We start from the raw sequence: 21,229 nt of genomic DNA on the forward strand, positions 1-21,229 counted from the left end.
CTAGTATTCACTGGCTGACCTTATGTAGTAGTGTTCACTGGCTGACCTTATGTGTTAGTGTTCACTGGCTGACCTTATGTATTAGTATTCACTGGCTGACCTTATGTACTAGTATTCACTGGCTGACCTTATGTACTAGTATTCACTGGCTGACCTTATGTACTAGTATTCACTGGCTGACCTTATGTATTAGTATTCACTGGCTGACCTTATGTGTTAGTATTCACTGGCTGACCTTATGTACTAGTATTCACTGGCTGACCTTATGTAGTAGTGTTCACTGGCTAACCTTATGTGTTAGTGTTCACTGGCTGACCTTATGTATTAGTATTCACTGGCTGACCTTATGTACTAGTATTCACTGGCTGACCTTATGTACTAGTATTCACTGGCTGACCTTATGTAGTAGTGTTCACTGGCTGACCTTATGTGTTCAAGAGCTTCCTCTTTACTGAGTTCTCGGGTAACAACTCCACACCATCTGGGGGCAAGTCTCTGTACACCTAAACATTGATGGATATCTGTCCCTGCTAATGCCTCCTCCCTGTGTACACTGGAATAACCATTAACACAGCTTATGACTTACACCGGTGAAATAAGCATTTCTATGTATACAGCATGTCTGAGAGCTGAAGGTCATTTATTAATATAGAACCAACAGGGAGTTTAGGTTTACGGGAGGATGTCCCTCACATCAGCAAATTACTGCCACTAAGTGATTTTCTGAACTCTTTTCTTTTGACCTGTAAAGTAGTGTTGTTGTGCTTGTGATTTAGTTGAAATAGCTGTGCCATTCCAGCAACTCTATTCTACTGAATAACTTCTTTCATTATTGATTGAATAGATCTTTCTAAAATGCTCCTCGTTGGCTTTGGATTTAAATATAGGAGTGGGAGGGGTTTTAGAATGTCCTTGGGTAGTCAGTTATTCATAGCAACCAATCCATTAAAAAACCAAGATGTTCAAAAGAATGATGTCTGAACCTATCCCAAGCCAAAGTCCATGGAATGACATACCTAATGACATACAGTGCATTCGGAAAGTATTCAGACCCCTTGACTTTTTCCCCAAAAATGTACGTTACAGCCTTATTCTAAAATAGATTACTTTTTTTTTGTATCAATCTACACACAATAACCCATAAAAAACAGATTGCTTGAAATTGTAGCTAATTTATCCCCAAAAAATGAAACATACCTTATTTACATAAGTATTCAGACCCTTCGCTATGAGACTGGAAATTGAGCTCAGAATCATCCTGTTTCTATTGATCATCCTTGATGTTTCTACAACTTGATTGGAAAGGCACACATCTGTCTATATACAGTAAGGTCCCACAGTTGACAGTGCATGTCAGAGCAAAAACCAAGCCATGAGGTCGAAGGAAGAGCTCAGAGACAAGGCACAGATCTGGAGAAGAGTACCAGAAAATGTATGCAGCATTGAAGGTCCCCAAGAACACAGTGGCCTCCATCATTCTTAAATGGAAGAAGTTTGGAACCACCAAGACTCTCTTCCTAGAGCTGGCCGGATCGAGGCAAAGATGAACGGGGCAAAGTACAGAGAGATCCTTGATGAAAACCTACTCCAGAGCGCTGAGGACCTCAGACTGGGGGCGAACGTTCACCTTCAAACAGGACAACGACCCTAAGCACACAGTCAAGACAACGCAGGAGTGGCTTCGGGACAAGTCTCTGAATGTCCTTGAGTGGCCCAGCCAGACCCCGGACTTGAACCTGATCGAACATCTCTGAAGAGACCTGAAAATAGCTGTGCAGCAACGCTCCTCATCCAACCTGACAGAGCTTGAGAGGATCTGCCGAGAAGAATGGGAGAAACTCCCCAAATACAGGTGTGCCAAGTTTGTAGCATCATACCCAAGAAGACTCAAGGCTGTAATCGCTGCCAAAGGTGCTTCAACAAAGTACTGAGTAAAGGGTCTGAATACTTATGTAAATGTGATATTTCATTTTTTTTATAAATTAGCAAAAATGTCCAAAAAACAGTTTTTGCTTTGTCATTATGGGGTATTGTGTGTAGAATGATGAGGGGGAAAAAAGATGTAATCAATTTTAGAATAAGGCTGTAATGTAACGAAATTTGTAAGAATTCAAGGGGTCTGAATATTTTCCCGAATGCACTGTACCTAATGACATGACCTCCATTAATTGGTACAAATTTAGCCCCGTTTTCATGGCTATAAAAGATCTTGAAGTCTGCGTGCTTAGGCCAATTTGCCTTCAACACAGACTGTCTGATACCACCTGTATGGGACATGTTTTACTGTCTCTCTTTCACTCTCTCCTTTATTGTGTTCCTTGTAATCCTCCTGGTTTCCTCTAAACCACACCCTTTATTTTTCTCATCCATCTTGCCCTCTCTTGCGTTCTCTTCGTTTGTCTGTTTGTCTCTCTCTCTCTGTCTTCCCCCCCCCCTCTCTCTCTCTCTCTCTCTCTTCCCCTGTCTCTCTCTCTGTCTTCCCCTGTCTCTCTCTCTGTCTTCCCCTGTCTCTCTCTGTGTCTTCCCCTGTCTCTCTCTGTGTCTTCCCCTGTCTCTCTCTCTGTGTCTTCCCCTGTCTCTCTCTCTCTCTGTCTTCCCCTCTCTATTTCTGTCTGTCTTTCTCTCTCTCTCCCTTTCCCTCTCTCTGTCTCTCTCTCTGTCTCTCTCTCTTCCCATGATTTTCTCTTTCCCTTACCCTCTCTCTCTCTCTCCCCCCTGGTATCAGCTCTGATGACTCCCGTGCTAGTTCTGGCCTGTCGTTTCCCAGCTCAGCAGGGGCCTTCTCAGAGACAGCAGGGCCAGCCGGGTGTTCAGACCTGGGCTTGGACCCCACCGTGGAGCCCCTGGATATCTCCTCTCTGGGACACAACCTGGACATGCTGAAAGGTGACTTACCCTAGCGCAATCTCCTCTCGTTTTCACCAATGACTGGCTCCCTCTCTGTATCTGTCTCTGCCTTTCTTCATGTCTGTCTCTCAGGTGCAGGTGGACATTTTGTCATGACACTTATATATTATTTTTTATTATATACATATTTTTTAAATTTTACCCCCCTTTTCTCCCAAATTTTCGTGGTATCCAATCGCTAGTAATTACTATCTTGTCTCATCGCTACAACTCCCGTACGGGCTCGGGAGAGACGAAGTTCGAAAGCCATGCGTCCTCCGAAACACAACCCAACCAAGCCGCACTGCTTCTTAACACAGCGCGCCTCCAACCCGGAAGCCAGCCGCACAAATGTGTCGGAGGAAACACCGTGCACCTGGCCCCCTCGGTTAGCGCGCACTGCGCCCGGCCCGCCACAGGAGTCGCTGGAGCGCGATGAGACAAGGATATCCCTACCGGCCAAACCCTCCCTAACCCGGACGACGCTAGGCCAATTGTGCGTCGCCCCACGGACCTCCCGGTCGCGGCCGGCTGCGACAGAGCCTGGGCGCGAACCCAGAGGCTCTGGTGGCGCAGCTAGCGCTGCGATGCAGTGCCCTAGACCACTGCGCCACCCGGGAGGCCAGTCATGACACTTATTGGGACTGGTTCTGATACCTTCCTCTACCTCATATAACTGTGTTGGCTAGTCATCAATCTCTTTCTCTCTGTTCCCTCAATACTTTGTAGTGTGATTCTCTTGTTCTAGATGTGTGATAATCTACAGTTGAAGTTGGAAGTTTACAAACACTTAGGTTGGAGTCATTAAAACTCGTTTTTCAACCACTCCACAGATTTCTTGTTAACAAACTATAGTTTTGGCAAGTCGGGTAGGACATCTACTTTGTGCATGACACAAGTCATTTTTCCAACAATTGTTTACAGACAGATTATTTCACTTATAATTTACTGTATCATAATTCCAGTGGGTCAGAAGTTTACATACAAGTTGACTGGGCCTTTAAACAGCTTGGACAATTCCAGAAAATTATGTCATGGCTTTAGAAGCTTCTGTTTGGCTAATTGACATCATTTGAGTCAATTGGAGGTGTACCTGTGAATGTATTTCAAGGCCTACCTTCAAACTCAGAGCCTCTTTGCTTGACATCATGGGAAAATCAAAAGAAATCAGCCAAGACCTCAGAAAAGATTTGTTGACCTCCAGAAGTCTGGTTCATCCTTGGGAGCAATTTCCAAACGCCTGAAGGTACCACGTTCATCTGTACAAACAATAGTACGCAAGTGTAAACACCATGGGACCCCGCAGCCGTCATACCGCTCAGGAAGGAGACGCGTTCTGTCTCCTAGAGATGTGAAAAGTGCAACTCAATCCCAGAACAACAGCAAAGGACCTTGTGAAGATGCTGCAGGAAACAGGTACAAAAGTATCTATATCCACAGTAAAACAAGTCCTATATCGACATAACCTGAAAGGCCGCTCAGCAAGGAAGAAGCCACTGCTCCAAAACCGCCATAAAAAGGCCAGACTATGGTTTGCAACTGCACATGGGGACAAATATCGTACTTTTTGGAGAAATGTCCTCTGGTCTGATGAAACAAAAATCGAACTGTTTGGCCATAATGACCATCGTTACGTTTGGAGGGAAAAGGGAGATGCTTGCGAGCCGAAGAACACCATCCCAAACATGAAGCTCGGGGGTGGCAGCATCATGTTGTGGGGGTGCTTTGCTGCAGGAGGGACTGGTGCATTTCACAAAATAGATGGCGTCATGAGGAAGGTAAATTATGTGGATATATTGAAGCAACATCTCAAGACATCAGTCAGGAAGTTAAAGCTTGGTTGCAAATGGGTCTTCCAAATGGACAATGACCCCAAGCATACTTCCAAAGTTGTGGCAAAATGGCTTAAGGACAACAAAGTCAAGGTATTGGAGTGGCCATCATAAAGCCCTGACATCAATCCTATCGATTATTAGTGGGCAGAACTGAAAATGTGTGTGCGAGCAAGGAGGCCTACAAACCTGACTCAGTTACACCAGTTCTGTCAGAAGGAATGGGCCAAAATTCACCCAACGTATTGTGGGAAGCTTGTGGAAGGCTACCCGAAACGTTTGACCCAAGTTAAACAATTTAAAGGCAATGCTACCAAATACTAATTGAGTGTATGTAAACTTCTGACCCACTGGGAATGTTTTGAAATAAATAAAAGCTGAAATAAATCATTCTCTCTACTATTATTCTGACATTTCACATTCTTAAAATGAAGTGGTGATCGTAACTGAGGTAAGACAGGAAATTTGTACTAGGATTAAATGTCAGGAATTGTGAAAAACTGAGTTTAAAGGTATTTGGCTAAGGTGTATGTAAACTTCCGACTTTAACTGTATGTCTCCTCCCTAGATGTACTGGTTATGGATCCTCTTTATATATGAAAGCACACATCTTTCCAAGTATTAGTAACTCATTGGTTGTGTACTTGTTTCTCCCCCAGATCATGTAGAATCTGGCCACACTCCTGACGCCCCTCGCCCCGGCTCCGAGCTTCTCTCTCCGGGCGCCACCGCCACCATGGCACGCCCAGGCTCCAACGCCAAACCCATCCTGCCACCTATCCTGTCCGGACGCAAGACCCCCGGACCCAGCCCTAAGCCCCAAACCCTGAGACAGGAGAGAGAGGGAGAGGGAGATGAGGAGTGAAGAGGTACAGGAGGCAGGGAGAGGAGGAGGAGTGTAGAGGTACAGGAGAGATGGAGAGGAGGAGGTGTGAAGAGGTACAGGAGAGAGGAAGAGGAGAAACAGGAATGAGGGAGAGGAGGAGTATAGAGGTACAGGAGAGAGGAAGAGGAGGAGTGTAGAGGTACAGGAGAGAGGGAGAGGAGGAGTGTAGAGGTACAGGAGAGAGGGAGAGGAGGAGTGTAGAGGTACAGGAGAGAGGAAGAGGAGAAACAGGAATGAGGGAGAGGAGGAGTATAGAGGTACAGGAGAGAGGGAGAGGAGGAGTGTAGAGGTACAGGAATGAGGTAGAGGAGGAGTGAAGAGGTACAGGAGAGAGGGAGAGGAGGAGGGTAGAGGTACAGAAAAGAGGGAGAGGAGGAGTGTAGAGGTACATGAGAGAGGAAGAGGAGGAGTGAAGAGGTACAGAAAAGAGGGAGAGGAGGAGTGTAGAGGTACATGAGAGAGGAAGAGGTGGAGTGTAGAGGTACAGGAGAGAGGGAGAAGAGGAGTGTAGAGGTACAGGAGAGAGGGAGATGAGGAGTGTAGAGGTACAGGAGAGAGGGAGAGGAGGAGTGTAGAGGTACATGAGAGAGGAAGAGGAGGAGTGTAGAGGTACAGGAGAGAGATAGAGGAGGAGTGAAGAGGTACATGAGAGAGGGAGAGGAGGAGTGTAGAGGTACAGGAGAGAGGGAGAGGAGGAGTGAAGAGGTACAGGAGAGAGGGAGAGGAGGAGTGTAGAGGTACAGGAGAGAGGGAGAGGAGGAGTGTAGAGGTACAGAAAAGAGGTAGAGGAGGAGTGTAGAGGTACAGGAGAGAGGGAGAGGAGGAGTGAAGAGGGAGAGGAGGAGTGAAGAGGTACATGAGAGAGGGAGAGGAGGAGTGTAGAGGTACAGGAGAGAGGGAGAGGAGGAGTGTAGAGGTACAGGAGAGAGGGAGAGGAGGAGTGTAGAGGTACAGAAAAGAGGTAGAGGAGGAGTGTAGAGGTACAGAAAAGAGGGAGAGGAAGAGTGAAGAGGTACAGGAGAGAGGGAGAGGAGGAGTGTAGAGGTACATGAGAGAGGGAGAGGAGGAGTGTAGAGGTACATGAGAGAGGTAGAGGAGGAGTGTAGAGGTACAGAAAAGAGGTAGAGGGGGAGTGTAGAGGTACAGAAAAGAGGTAGAGGAGGAGTGTAGAGGTACAGAAAAGAGGGAGAGGAGGAGTGAAGAGGTACAGGAGAGAGGGAGAGGAGGAGTGTAGAGGTACAGGAGAGAGGGAGAGGAGGAGTGTAGAGGTACAGGAGAGAGGAAGAGGGGGAGTGTAGAGGTACAGGAGAGAGGAAGAGGGGGAGTGTAGAGGTACAGGAGAGAGGGAGGAACAAGTTGAAAGGTCACACAGAGATTGAACAATGATGGACACATTCACCTGACTTTTCTGAATAAAGACGTACCTGTGTGTTAGCTGGTCCAGATGGAGTCATTCATTCACTAATAATATAGTCACTGGATAGAATAATAAGAATGTAAGGACATTACACCAAATATAATGATTCCCTGCTTCAACTCAAACCGAAACATACATTATAATACATTTAGTCAATGGCATGTGCCAAACTCTTGACTTCTCAGTCTTGCTATTGGGCTCCCGAGTGACGCAGCGATCACTGCATCTAAGTGCTAGAGGCGTCACTACAGACCATGGTTCGATTCCAGGCTGTATCACAACCAGCCGTGATTGGGAGTCCCATAGGGCGACGCACAATTGGCCCAGCGTCGTTAGGGTTTGTCCGGAGTAGGCCGTCATTATAAGTAAGAATTTGTTCTTAACTGTCTTGCCTAGTTAAATAAAGGTTAAATAAATAAAATATTGACTACATAATCTATTGTTGTTGCTATAACCTGTACTGCAATGCAGAAAGATATCCTGGACAGTCACTCATTAATAAAGATGATTACAGTATAACACGAGAGACACACAGAGATAATTGAGCTGTTCTTCAATCGCTGCCAAAGGGTGAGTTATCTGTGTGCTCTGTTGTAGGGCAGGGCTGGGTATCTACTGTATAAGGGTGAGTTATCTGTGTGCTCTGTTGTAGGGCAGGGCTGGGTATCTACTGTATAAGGGTGAGTTATCTGTGTGCTCTGTTGTAAGGCAGGGCTGGGTATCTACTGTATAAGGGTGAGTTATCTGTGTGCTCTGTTGTAGGGCAGGGCTGGGTATCTACTGTATAAGGGTGAGTTATCTGTGTGCTCTGTTGTAAGGCAGGGCTGGGTATCTACTGTATAAGGGTGAGTTATCTGTGTGCTCTGTTGTAGGGCAGGGCTGGGTATCTACTGTATAAGGGTGAGTTATCTGTGTGCTCTGTTGTAGGGCAGGGCTGGGTATCGACTGTATAAGGGTGAGTTATCTGTGTGCTCTGTTGTAGGGCAGGGCTGGGTATCTACTGTATAAGGGTGAGTTATCTGTGTGCTCTGTTGTAGGGCAGGGCTGGGTATCGACTGTATAAGGGTGAGTTATCTGTGTGCTCTGTTGTAGGGCAGGGCTGGGTATCTACTGTATAAGGGTGAGTTATCTGTGTGCTCTGTTGTAGGGCAGGGCTGGGTATCTACTGTATAAGGGTGAGTTATCTGTGTGCTCTGTTGTAGGGCAGGGCTGGGTATCTACTGTATAAGGGTGAGTTATCTGTGTGTTCTGTTGTAAGGCTGGGTATCTACTGTATAAGGGTGAGTTATCTGTGTGCTCTGTTGTAGGGCAGGGCTGGGTATCGACTGTATAAGGGTGAGTTATCTGTGTGCTCTGTTGTAGGGCAGGGCTGGGTATCTACTGTATAAGGGTGAGTTATCTGTGTGCTCTGTTGTAGGGCAGGGCTGGGTATCTACTGTATAAGGGTGAGTTATCTGTGTGCTCTGTTGTAAGGCTGGGTATCTACTGTATAAGGGTGAGTTATCTGTGTGCTCTGTTGTAGGGCAGGGCTGGGTATCTACTGTATAAGGGTGAGTTATCTGTGTGTTCTGTTGTAAGGCTGGGTATCTACTGTATAAGGGTGAGTTATCTATGTGCTCTGTTGTAGGGCAGGGCTGGGTATCGACTGTATAAGGGTGAGTTATCTGTGTGCTCTGTTGTAGGGCAGGGCTGGGTATCTACTGTATAAGGGTGAGTTATCTGTGTGCTCTGTTGTAGGGCAGGGCTGGGTATCTACTGTATAAGGGTGAGTTATCTGTGTGCTCTGTTGTAAGGCTGGGTATCTACTGTATAAGGGTGAGTTATCTGTGTGCTCTGTTGTAGGGCAGGGCTGGGTATCTACTGTATAAGGGTGAGTTATCTGTGTGCTATGTTGTAGGGCAGGGCTGGGTATCTACTGTATAAGGGAGAGTTATCTGTGTGCTCTGTTGTAGGACTGGGTATCTACTGTATAAGGGAGAGTTATCTGTGTGCTCTGTTGCAGGGCTGGGTATCTACTGTATAAGGGAGAGTTATCTGTGTGTTCTGTTGCAGGACTGGGTATCTACTGTATAAGGGAGAGTTATCTGTGTGCTCTGTTGCAGGGCTGGGTATCTACTGTATAAGGGAGAGTTATCTGTGTGCTCTGTTGCAGGGCTGGGTATCTACTGTATAAGGGTGAGTTATCTGTGTGCTCTGTTGTAGGGCAGGGCTGGGTATCTACTGTATAAGGGAGAGTTATCTGTGTGCTCTGTTGCAGGACTGGGTATCTACTGTATAAGGGAGAGTTATCTGTGTGCTCTGTTGCAGGGCTGGGTATCTACTGTATAAGGGTGAGTTATCTGTGTGCTCTGTTGTAGGGCAGGGCTGGGTATCGACTGTATAAGGGTGAGTTATCTGTGTGCTCTGTTGTAGGGCAGGGCTGGGTATCTACTGTATAAGGGTGAGTTATCTGTGTGCTCTGTTGCAGGGCTGGGTATCTACTGTATAAGGGTGAGTTATCTGTGTGTTCTGTTGTAAGGCTGGGTATCTACTGTATAAGGGAGAGTTATCTGTGTGCTCTGTTGTAGGGCAGGGCTGGGTATCTACTGTATAAGGGATAGTTATCTGTGTGCTCTGTTGTAGGGCAGGGCTGGGTATCGACTGTATAAGGGATAGTTATCTGTGTGCTCTGTTGCAGGGCAGGGCTGGGTATCTACTGTATAAGGGTGAGTTATCTGTGTGTTCTGTTGTAAGGCTGGGTATCTACTGTATAAGGGTGAGTTATCTGTGTGCTCTGTTGTAGGGCAGGACTGGGTATCTACTGTATAAGGGTGAGTTATCTGTGTGCTCTGTTGTAGGGCAGGGCTGGGTATCTACTGTATAAGGGTGAGTTATCTGTGTGCTCTGTTGTAGGGCAGGGCTGGGTATCTACTGTATAAGGGTGAGTTATCTGTGTGCTCTGTTGTAGGGCAGGGCTGGGTATCTACTGTATAAGGGTGAGTTATCTGTGTGCTCTGTTGTAGGGCAGGGCTGGGTATCTACTGTATAAGGGTGAGTTATCTGTGTGCTCTGTTGTAGGGCAGGGCTGGGTATCTACTGTATAAGGGTGAGTTATCTGTGTGCTCTGTTGTAGGGCAGGGCTGGGTATCGACTGTATAAGGGTGAGTTATCTGTGTGCTCTGTTGTAGGGCAGGGCTGGGTATCTACTGTATAAGGGTGAGTTGTCTGTGTGTTCTGTTGTAGGGCAGGGCTCAGGTATCTACTGTATAATGTGCCTTAAGGTTCCCACTGTAGTAGAGAGCTGATTCACCTAACCTAGCCATGCTTAGATGCAGCCCCTTCACACACACACAGCCCCTTCACACACACACCAAAGAGGCCTTTCCTTCATGTTATCTCTTAGCCCTAGTATCACCACATTCAGAGTAGTGATATGGTATCATTTCCACTGACTCAGGGGTGATTAGGACTCTGACTGTGTAATAATCTCATCAAATTGAAAATGCTGCTATCATCTGGTCTTTTATGTGTCTGTTGTCAGGGCGATAAACAGTTCATCACTGACTGTATCTCTTTGTACTAGAATAAATCATATTCCGAGACATTTGAAGAGATAGACTGGTATTAAACTGCAAACTGTCAAATCTTGTATGTATACTTTTCTCTTAGCTGGATCTTTATTCCTTTCCTTCTATCTGTGTGTGTGTGTGTGTGTGTGTGTGTGTGTGTGTGTGTGTGTGTGTGTGTGTGTGTGTGTGTGTGTGTGTGTGTGTGTGTGTGTGTGTGTGTGTGTGTCACACACACCTGGCCATCCATCACTGTGTTTCCAGATGTTGCAACCTTCTAATAATTCAGAGGCAGTTTCAGACAAGACAGCCACAATGCCTCAGGCCCCGGGCCTATCACCTATTTAAAGAGACCGTCTTCTCTCCCTAAACCAACACATGATCTTCCTCTTTTGAAGTGCACCACACACCATATGGATAGATGTTCAGTTCATCAATGCCAATGCTCCCAGCCGATACTGATATCTGTTAGCGTGTGTCATGTAGCTGTCTGAGATGTTTCCCTTCCTCTATAACAGTCTGTCTGTCTACATGTCTGTCAGTCTGCCTGTATGTCAGGCTGCATGTCAGTCTGCATGTCAGTCAGTGTATCTGTACATCTCTTTGTCCGTCTGTCTGCCTCTCTATCAACATGTATTTCTGTGTAATCCATCTGACTACCGATCTCTCTCCGTATAGAGAAATAAATCATGTGGACTGTGTAGCCTTTAGAGAACCTAGACTGAGGCAATTTATCTCCAGGTCCATATATTATCTCCAGGTCCATATATTATCTCCAGGTCCATATATTATCTCCAGGTCCATATATTCCCCCAGACAGTAACACCCAGACTCTTCCAATCATGGCGAGCGACTTCAACAGGACCAGGAAGAGAAACGTCACCCTCTTTCATCTAGACATAACTCCACGAGACAACAGAACTATCCATGGTAGAGAAAGGGGAGATCATATTTGAAAGAAGAATCGTTCATCTCTTATTTATGCACGGTAATGCTGCACAAGGTTGAAATAACAATTTTGGACGTAAAATGCAGAAAGGTTAATCAATTCTACAGCGAAAGGCAGGTTACTAAATCGTTGTGAACAGAGTCGGACTCACAGTAGTCTGTTTGAACTTCAGGTCTCTAGTCTAGACTATGAAGGATGCAGTGGAGGCTGCTGAGGGGAGGACGGCTCATAATGGCTGGAATGGAGCGAATGGAATGACATCAAACACAAGGAAAGCATGTGTTTGATGTATTTGATACCGTTCCCTCCTTCCGCTCCAGCCAATAACACGAGGCCGTCCTCCCCAATTAAGGTGCCACCAACCTCCTTTGGAGGAATGTCCCTTAGAACTGACTAGACCTCTGTTATAAAGCATCATGTCTATATCTCACAGTACCAGCCCAGTACATCTCAGGGGTTGAAGATGTTACCGTGCTAGTGTCGCTATGTTAGCTGTATCTTACTGCATTGGCTCAACAGTGTGTTGCTCCATTGGTACAGTTGGAAGTTTACATACACTTGGGTTGGAGTCATTAAAACTTGTTTTTCAACCACTCCACAAATGTATTGTTAACAAACTATAGTTTTGGCAAGTCGGTTAGGACATCTACTTTGTGCATGACACAAGTAATTTTTCCAAGAATTGTTTACAGACAGATTATTTCACTTATAATTCACTGCATCACAATTCCAGTGGGTCAGAAGTTTACATACACTAAGTTGACTGTGCCTTTAAACAGCTTGGATAATTCCAGAAAATAATGTCATGGCTTTAGAAGCTTCTGATAGGCTAATTGACTTAATTTGAGTCAATTGGAGGTGTACCTGTGGATGTATGTCACGTTCTGACCTTAGTTCCTTTGTTTTGTCTTTTGTTTTAGTATGGTCAGAGCGTGAGTTGGGTGGGTTGTCTATGTTAGTTTTTCTATGATTTTCTATTTCTGTGTTTGGCCTGATATGGTTCTCAATCAGAGGCAGCTGTCAATCGTTGTCCCTGATTGGGAACCATATTTAGGTAGCCTGTTTTCTGTTGGATTTTGTGGGTGGTTGTTTTCAGTCTTTGTGTGTCTGCACCAGATAGAACTGTTTCGGTTTTCACTTTTGTTGTTTTGTATTTGAAGTGTTCTGTTTTTTTGATTATAATTAAATTAAGATGAACACTAACCACGCTGCGCTTTGGTCCTCTCCTTCCACCGACGAAAGCCGTTACAATGTATTTCAAGGCCTACCTTCAAACTCAGTGCCTCTTTGCTTGGCATCATGGGGAAATCAAAAGAAATCAGCCAAGACCTCTGAAAAAAATGTGTAGCCCTCCACAAGTCTGGTTCATACTTGGGAGCAATTTCCAAATGCCTGAAGGTACCACGTTCATCTGTACAAACAATAGTACGCAAGTATAAACACCATGGGACCATGTAGCCGTCATACCACTCAGGAAGGAGACGCGTTCTGTCTCCTAGAGATGAACGCACTTTGGTGCGAAAAGTGCAAATCAATCCCAGAACAACAGCAAAGGACCTTGTGAAGATGCTGGAGGAAACAGCTGCAAAAGTATCTATATCCACAGTAAAACAAGTCCTATATCGACATAATCTGAAAGGCCGATCAGCAAGGAAGAAGCCACTGCTCCAAAACCGCCATAAAAAAAGACAGACTACGGTTTGCAACTGCACATAGGGACAACGATTGTACTTTTTGGAGAAATGCCCTCTGGTCTGATGAAACACAAATAGAACTGTTTGGCCATAATGACCATCGTTATGTTTGGAGGAAAAAAGGGGATGCTTGCAAGCCGGAGGACACCATCCCAACCGTGAAGCACGGGGGTGGCAGTATCATGTTGTGTGGGTGCTTTGCTGCAGGAGGGACCGGTGCACTTCACAAAATAGATGGCATCATGAGGTAGGAAAATGATGTGGCTATATTGATGCAACATCTCACGACATCAGTCAGGAAGTTAAAGCTTGGTCGCAAATGGGTCTTCCAAATGGGCAATGACCCCAAGCATACTTCCAAAGTTGTGGCAAAATGGCTTAAGGACAACAAAGTCAAGGTATTGGAGTGGTCATCACAAAGCCCTGACCTCAATCCTAGACAATTTGTGGGCACAACTGAAAAAGCGTGTGCGAGCAAGGAGGCCTACAAACATGACTCAGTTACACCAGTTCTGTCAGAAGGAATGGGCCAAAATTCACCCAACTTATTGTGGGAAGGTTGTGGAAGGCTACCCGAAACATTTGACCCAAGTTAAACAATTTAAAGGCAATGCTACCAAATACTAATTAAGTGTATGTAAACTTCTGACCCACTGGGAATGTTTTGAAATAAATAAAAGCTGAAATAAATCCTTCTCTCTACTATTATTCTGACATTTCACATTCTTAAATTAAAGTGGTGATCGTAACTGACGTAAGACAGGGAATTTTTACTAGGATTAAATGTCAGGAATTGTGAAAAGCTGAGTTTAAATGTATTTGGCTATGGTGTAAGTAAACTTGTGATTTCAACTGTATCTCACTGCTTTGGCTCAACAGTGTTAACTCAAGTCACTAAGTAGAAGAAGACAAAACAACGATAGGAGAGCCGATTCCAAATTCGCGCTCTACCTCTTTACCTTGGCCCTAACCCGTCACTGTTTGTAGATCTGAAGGGCCTGGATAGGTATAGTCAATGTTTCTAGATCTGAAGGCCCTGGATAGGTATAGTCAATGTTTCTAGATCTGAAGGGCCTGGATAGGTATAGTCAATGTTTCTAGATCTGAAGGCCCTGGATAGGTATAGTCAATGTTTCTAGATCTGAAGGGCCTGGATAGGTGTAGTCAATGTTTGTAGATCTTAGGGGCCTGGATAGGTATAGTCAATGTTTCTAGATCTGAAGGCCCTGGATAGGTATAGTCAATGTTTCTAGATCTGAAGGGCCTGGATAGGTGTAGTCAATGTTTCTAGATCTGAAGGCCCTGGATAGGTATAGTCAATGTTTGTAGATCTTAGGGGCCTGGATAGGTATAGTCAATGTTTGTAGATCTTAGGGGCCTGGATAGGTATAGTCAATGTTTGTAGATCTTAGGGGCCTGGATAGGTATAGTCAATGTTTGTAGATCTTAGGGGCCTGGATAGGTATAGTCAATGTTTGTAGATCTTAGGGGCCTGGATAGGTATAGTCAATGTTTGTAGATCTTAGGGGCCTGGATAGGTATAGTCAATGTTTGTAGATCTTAGGGGCCTGGATAGGTATAGTCAATGTTTGTAGATCTGAAGGGCCTGGATAGGTATAGTCAATGTTTGTAGAGCTGAAGGGCCTGGATAGGTATAGTCAATGTTTCTAGATCTGAAGGGCCTGGATAGGTGTAGTCAATATTTGTAGATCTGAAGGGCCTGGATAGGTATAGTTCATGTTGAACTTACGTTTTACAGATCTGCAACCATCGAAGGGTTAGGGCCAAGAGGAAGGGCTAGGGAGCGAATTGGGACTGGCTGGATTAGTTGAACTGTTCTAGAAGAACTGTCGTCTGTGGCCAGTTTGACTTGAATGACCTGGATTATCGAACTCTGACCCCTTAAAAGGAAACTCCACTCAAAAACGATCTTACATTTTTTTTTAAATAATTTGTCCACTCCTGAAACTGTCCCAAAATGTTTTGTATGTCAGCAGTCAAGTTTTCAAGATATTAGACTTTCAAGAAGCAAAGTGTCACCGAGCAACAACATCATAATGATGCAAAATGTGACCGACCGGCTCGATTCGATCGGCTCGATTCCGTCTGATGTAGCAACACTTGATACAGTATTTTTTACATTGGATAAAAGTACAGACTCAGAGCTGTAAAATGGTATATCATACACTACAGTTGAGGAACAATGGGAAAATAATTCTGCTTTGAAAGTTGATAAACTTGTAATCCCACTTTTGAGAAAATGGTCCTTGAATATTTTTGGTACAACTACTGGAGAGCTCTTCTTTGTCTACACCCGTTCAGCATCGTTTACACCCTCTTAAGCCCCACCCATCTCTTTAAGGATTCACATGTGAGGCCATGTGCTAAACAGTGAGTACAGTAGTGTACTAAACAACCAAATATTTCAAGACTAAAGGCTGGTTTATACGACGTCTATCAACATGTCTGTATTCAGTTGTCACAGTGACATCATGAACATTCTATTGTCGTCCGACATCAAACTTGTAGTTGTCGTTATGAAAAAGTAGAAACATAAAAACAACAGACTGCATGACATCAGCAGCCTGGTGGTCCAAAATAGCATAACTGGTGGATTTTAACACCAATAAATCCACCTGTTTAAAAATATATGTAGTATGTGTCAATCTAGCAAACCAGGCAACTAAAAGCAACTTTCTCAACAATGTTTTGGTTCATTTCTAGTTTGTTAGCTAGCTAGCTAACGTTAAGTTAGCTGGTTAGCCAGTTCAAATAATGAACATATCATATAGCCGACAATGTCTTAACTTTAGCTAATTTGTATTCATTATTACAGGAAAATAAACTCACAACAATATCATTATTTACTAGTTAATGGTGAGCTAATTACAAAAAATAGCTAACGGTTGTTAGTGCGACAAAATAAAAGCATGGCATTCTACCGGATAATTGTATAACTTGGACACTGTCTCGTTGGCCTAACGTTAAATCCTAATCTGACTTTGGTGCAGGTCATGTTGTTCTTCACATTACCGTCTCTGGTAAACACACACTATATCAAATCAAATCAATGTTTATTTGTCACATGCACAGGATCCAGAAGGTGTAAACGGTACAGTAAAAGGATTACTTGCATTGTGGAATCTTTTGTTTAGACATGTAGCTAACTTAACAATGAACCATAATCCCAACTCAGCCTTCTGTGTTCTCTTTTCCACTTCCTCCGCATTTGCAATCAAACACCTGAATTTTCTCCGTCTCCTTTGCTATCATACTCTTTTCTCCTTTGCTATCATACTCTTTTCTCCGTAGCTATCATACTCTTTTCTCCTTTGCTATCATACTCTTTTCTCCTTTGCTATCATACTCTTTTCTCCGTAGCTATCATACTCTTTTCTCCGTAGCTATCATACTCTTTTCTCCATAGCTATCATACTCTGAAGCATGCTACATGGCAGACCAATCTTAACTCATCTCCCAGCATGTCCAGCCCATCCATTATCTCAGCCAATCACGGCTAGCGGGAAGGTTCCTGGCTTTTTCCGTGGCTAAACCAACTAGGCTCATAATTTAACAATTTATTCATATTTACAGACGGCATACAAGTTTGTTGTTAAGACACATGAAAGTTCACATGTTCCAGAAGGCCTTTTTACGTTCAAATGTGAAGTAGTGACGTGCCACATACGCCTAGTTCCCTGAAACTCACAAATGCTTTGCTTCTTGAAAGTCCAATATCTTGAAATCTTGACTCCTGACATTCAAAACATTTTGGGACTAAAGATAGTTTTTGAGTAGATTTTCCCTTTAAGTCACCCAGCTTATAGCAAGGTGGACAGAGTCATCACAACCTGTCACCATATCTCAAAGACCAGAGGCAGGAATCAATCATTTCTGCATTTGTTCCGTTTTTAAAGAAACTGGGAGAGATTATTAAATGGTTCTGGGTCAGTTGTTTCAGCTAGTTCCCCTTAGTGGGGAGAGTGTGAATGTCCCATTAAAGGACCTTAAAGTTGTCATGAAAACCGTGGGAGGAGGAAGAAGGATGGTTTAGTAGGAAGAGAGCACAATTATATTTTAGTGTTGGCTGTAAACTGTCTCATAAACACACATACACAGTGAGATACCCCTTGTGGATTGGACGACGAGACATTTAGGACAATGTGCAAAACGTTCACTTTTATTCTTATTTGTTCCAGGTCTCCTGGGAGATGCCTGTTTTCTCACACTAAAAGGCCAGCTATGTGATCGGGAATACCAAGTCAGAACTGAATGCATTCAACCAGAATGTGTCTTCCACATTTAACCCCTCTGAATAAGAGAGGTGTGGGGGGCTGCCTTATTCGACGTCCATGGGACTGTTGTTGTTATGGGATAACTGCCTTGCTCAAGGGCAGAACGGCACATTTTTCCACCTTGCCGACTCGAGACAGGGATTAGAACCAGCGACCTTTCGGTTACTGGCCCAATGCTCTTAACTGCCAGGCTACCTGCCGCTAGATACCTGCAGCAGATCCCAGATCAGTTACAGAGATGTGGGCTTAGGGTCAGGCTCAGGTTGTTTGAAGAACCGATACTGTATTAGAGTCTGTGACATACGGGCCACCAGGTGAAGACATAGTGCCTATACTGTAGAATCACTTGAGCAATAGGCTGGATATGTGTTAGTGGGTCTGTTTGATCTGAGACCACATTCATGGAGTTGTCATCTGACATGGTAGGTTCAATCCTGTCATTGACTAAAGTAATACCAAAACCTATGGACTGTGTGCATGGTCATCCCTTGTGTACATCAAAATAAATCTATCTTTAGTGGAAATTAAAGTCAGAAAGAAGAAAAATCACCAACACGTACGCGCAAACACACACACACACACACACACACACACGTAACGGTCCCTGACCTAACCCAAGAGGCATACAATAAACCAGTGTGTGAAAGGCCTAGCACCGGTCCAACTCTACTGCTTTGTAAATCTCACACGTTAGGACTGGTTGTGGTTATTGCATATTTTTATTTAACGCTTAGTTTAAATCTTGATTGTATCCCAAAGGAATTTGTTCTCGAGGCCCTGGCTTGAGTTTAGAGCTTTTGGTTTTATTTGCTTTGGTGACACCCTAATGTTTATTAATGCAGTGAACCAGGGGGAAGCTCAGGACCCTCCCTGTGGTTGGTCTCACAGGGTTGCCTAAGATAAATGTGACACTGATTCTACCAACCAATATGTATTTGCTTTTTAAATCTTTCTGTCCGTGGATGCAGGTATTTAGCCAGGTTGAGGCAGTGATTTGATGACGGCTATATAACTCTCTATCTCTCTCTCTGTCTCTATTTTTCTCAACTCTTTCTTTCTCTCTTGCGCTCTGTCTGTCTTTCTCTCTCTTTCTCTTCATTAACTCTGCAGTATGGTGTAGCTCTGCACCCAGTAACCATGACAACAGCACTCTGCACCACAATTCCCGTTCCCTCCCTGTAATACTGGAGAGAGAGAGAGAGAGAGAAAGGGCTAAAGTGTTTGGCTCCTTACTGTGTTGCTCTAGCCACAGATTAATTCCCTGTCAACTCGCTGAAACAAAGTTTATTTTTTAATTAAGAGAATTCTGTGTCTCCATCTCTTGCTCCTTTTCTCTCTCTCTTTCTCTGTCGCTCTCGCTCTTTCTCTCTGTCTCTCTATCTTTCTTTCTCTCTCTCTGTCTCTCTCTCTTTCTGTCTCTCTCGCTCTCTGTCTCTCTCTCTCTCTTGCTTTCATCATCTCCTCTATAACTTGCCGTATCTTCTTCTCCCTCATTTTTTTCACTCCCCCATTTCTCTCCTCTTTCTCTCTCTTTTATTCTCCCTTCTGTCTTTGCCATCTCTTTCATCCCTCCCTTAATCTGCAATGGGTGGGTTTTTTGCCTTGTGTAATTAATGCTACTACTTAAATAATGGAGTGCTAATGGCGTGTAATTACTCTAATCAATATACTGTTAATGCTATGCCAGGGCTTGTTGCTATGATACACAGTTAGTTTACTTTGAAAGAGCTTTGTTTCTAAAGTAGATACCACAGCAACTGCTTTCCACTAAGAACAACAACCTGTCCTCTTCAGGCTCATTGATTTGTAGCTAGCTGTGGCTAAAGTTAGCTGAAGTTTGTAGGGGCTCTTTAGAGAAAACAGAACCATGGATTACGGTTTTTCCTGGTCCATAGATTTCCAGGCTGTATCACAACCGGCCGTGATTGGGAGTCCCATAGGGCGGCGCACAATTGGCCCAGCGTCGTCCGGGGTTGGCCGGTGTAGGGCGTCATTGTAAATAAGAATTTGTTCTTAACTGACTTGCCTAGTTAAATAAAATAAAAAGATTCATTTCAGGGTGAGGAATCCTCTAACATCAAGTTGTAAAGTCTGTATAACACTTTGTGACATCTGCTGATGTAAAAAGGCTTTATAAATAAACTTGATTGATTGATAAAATCTTGAACTTCCTCTTTAATACAGATTATGCATAATCCCACACATTACAATTGCTACTCTACTACCGCTCGTTGTAGTCTTTGTAGGTGACCTCTCCAACAGCCACAGTGATCCTACCCCCACCTCTAGTCTAATGCACACCAGACTAGATACCATATGAATAGGAGCGAGACCTCTGCTTTGGCCTAAAGGCCTTTTGCACGGCCCATAAAAAAGATTGGTGCTCTTTTTACAGTGGTGTTTGATTTCTGATATACTGCAGCATCTGTGATGTTATTAGTTTAACATATATAATTGAGTGTTTCTTCCAGCTACTAACAAGAAGCACATGTTACGGGGAAGGCAGAGGTCGCAATGAGGTTCTGTTCTACCTGGGTTGTGTGTGTGTGTGTGTGTGTGTGTGTGTGTGTGTGTGTGTGTGTGTGTGTGTGTGTGTGTGTGTGTGTGTGTGTGTGTGTGTGTGTGTGTGTGTGTGTGTGTACACACATATCTACCACTATGTACTTAGTCTAGCCTGCTAGCTACTGGGAAGAGACTACCATGTACTTAGTCTAGTCTGCTAGCTACTGGGAAGAGACTACCATGTACTTAGTCTAGCCTGCTAGCTACTGGGAAGAGACGACCATGTACTTAGTCTAGCCTGCTAGCTACTGGGAAGAGACTACCATGTACTTAGTCTAGTCTGCTAGCTACTGGGAAGAGACTACCATGTACTTAGTCTAGCCTGCTAGCTACTGGGAAGAGACTACCATGTACTTAGTCTAGCCTGCTAGCTACTGGGAAGAGACTACCATGTACTTAGTCTAGCCTGCTAGCTACTGGGAAGAGACTACCATGTACTTAGTCTAGCCTGCTAGCTACTGGGAAGAGACTACCATGTACTTAGTCTAGCCTGCTAGCTACTGGGAAGAGACTACCATGTACTTAGTCTAGCCTGCTAGCTACTGGGAAGTCTGCTAGCTACTGGGAAGAGACTACCATGTACTTAGTCTAGTCTGCTAGCTACTGGGAAGTCTGCTAGATACTGGGAAGAGACTACCATGTACTTAGTCTAGCCTGCTAGCTACTGGGAAGAGACTACCATGTACTTAGTCTAGTCTGCTAGCTACTGGGAAGTCTGCTAGCTACTGGGAAGAGACTACCATGTACTTAGTCTAGTCTGCTAGCTACTGGGAAGAGACTACCATGTACTTAGTCTAGTCTGCTAGCTACTGGGAAGAGACTACCATGTACGTAGTCTAGTCTGCTAGCTACTGGGAAGAGACTACCATGTACTTAGTCTAGCCTGCTAGCTACTGGGAAGTCTGCTAGAAACTGGGAAGAGACTATCATGTAGGTGAGGAACAGGCCTCTACATGCCCAGTGTAGCTGCTACTTCCCCCCTCAAGGTGGGCTGACCTGACCTGGGACTGGGGAGTGCTGGCCTCAGGGTGCAACTTCTCATCCTGAGGAGGAATTGGAGATGTGTTAGATTGTAGTTATATTGAGATCATTTAGTTGGGACCTGTACTGTATGATTATGTAGTGACACTGGTTTGTCACCCACTACCCTTCCTGATCCTTCC

The 21,229-nt window shown here is 44.4% G+C and overlaps 1 protein-coding gene across 1 annotated transcript in view; it reads left to right on the forward strand.

The window, feature by feature from the left end:
• Positions 1-5,583, forward strand: part of LOC120042918 (leucine-rich repeat and guanylate kinase domain-containing protein-like) — a 41,656-nt gene extending 36,073 nt beyond the window's left edge. Inside the window, exons 18-19 of the mRNA XM_038987683.1 lie at positions 2,768-2,886; positions 5,378-5,583. Coding sequence (XP_038843611.1) covers positions 2,768-2,886; positions 5,378-5,583 — 325 coding nt within the window. The remainder of the gene's footprint in view (positions 1-2,767; positions 2,887-5,377) is intronic.
• Positions 5,584-21,229: the final 15,646 nt, after the last annotated feature.

This window comes from Salvelinus namaycush, unplaced genomic scaffold, assembly GCF_016432855.1.
Source record: "Salvelinus namaycush isolate Seneca unplaced genomic scaffold, SaNama_1.0 Scaffold804, whole genome shotgun sequence".
Classification (NCBI taxonomy): Eukaryota; Metazoa; Chordata; class Actinopteri; order Salmoniformes; family Salmonidae; genus Salvelinus; species Salvelinus namaycush.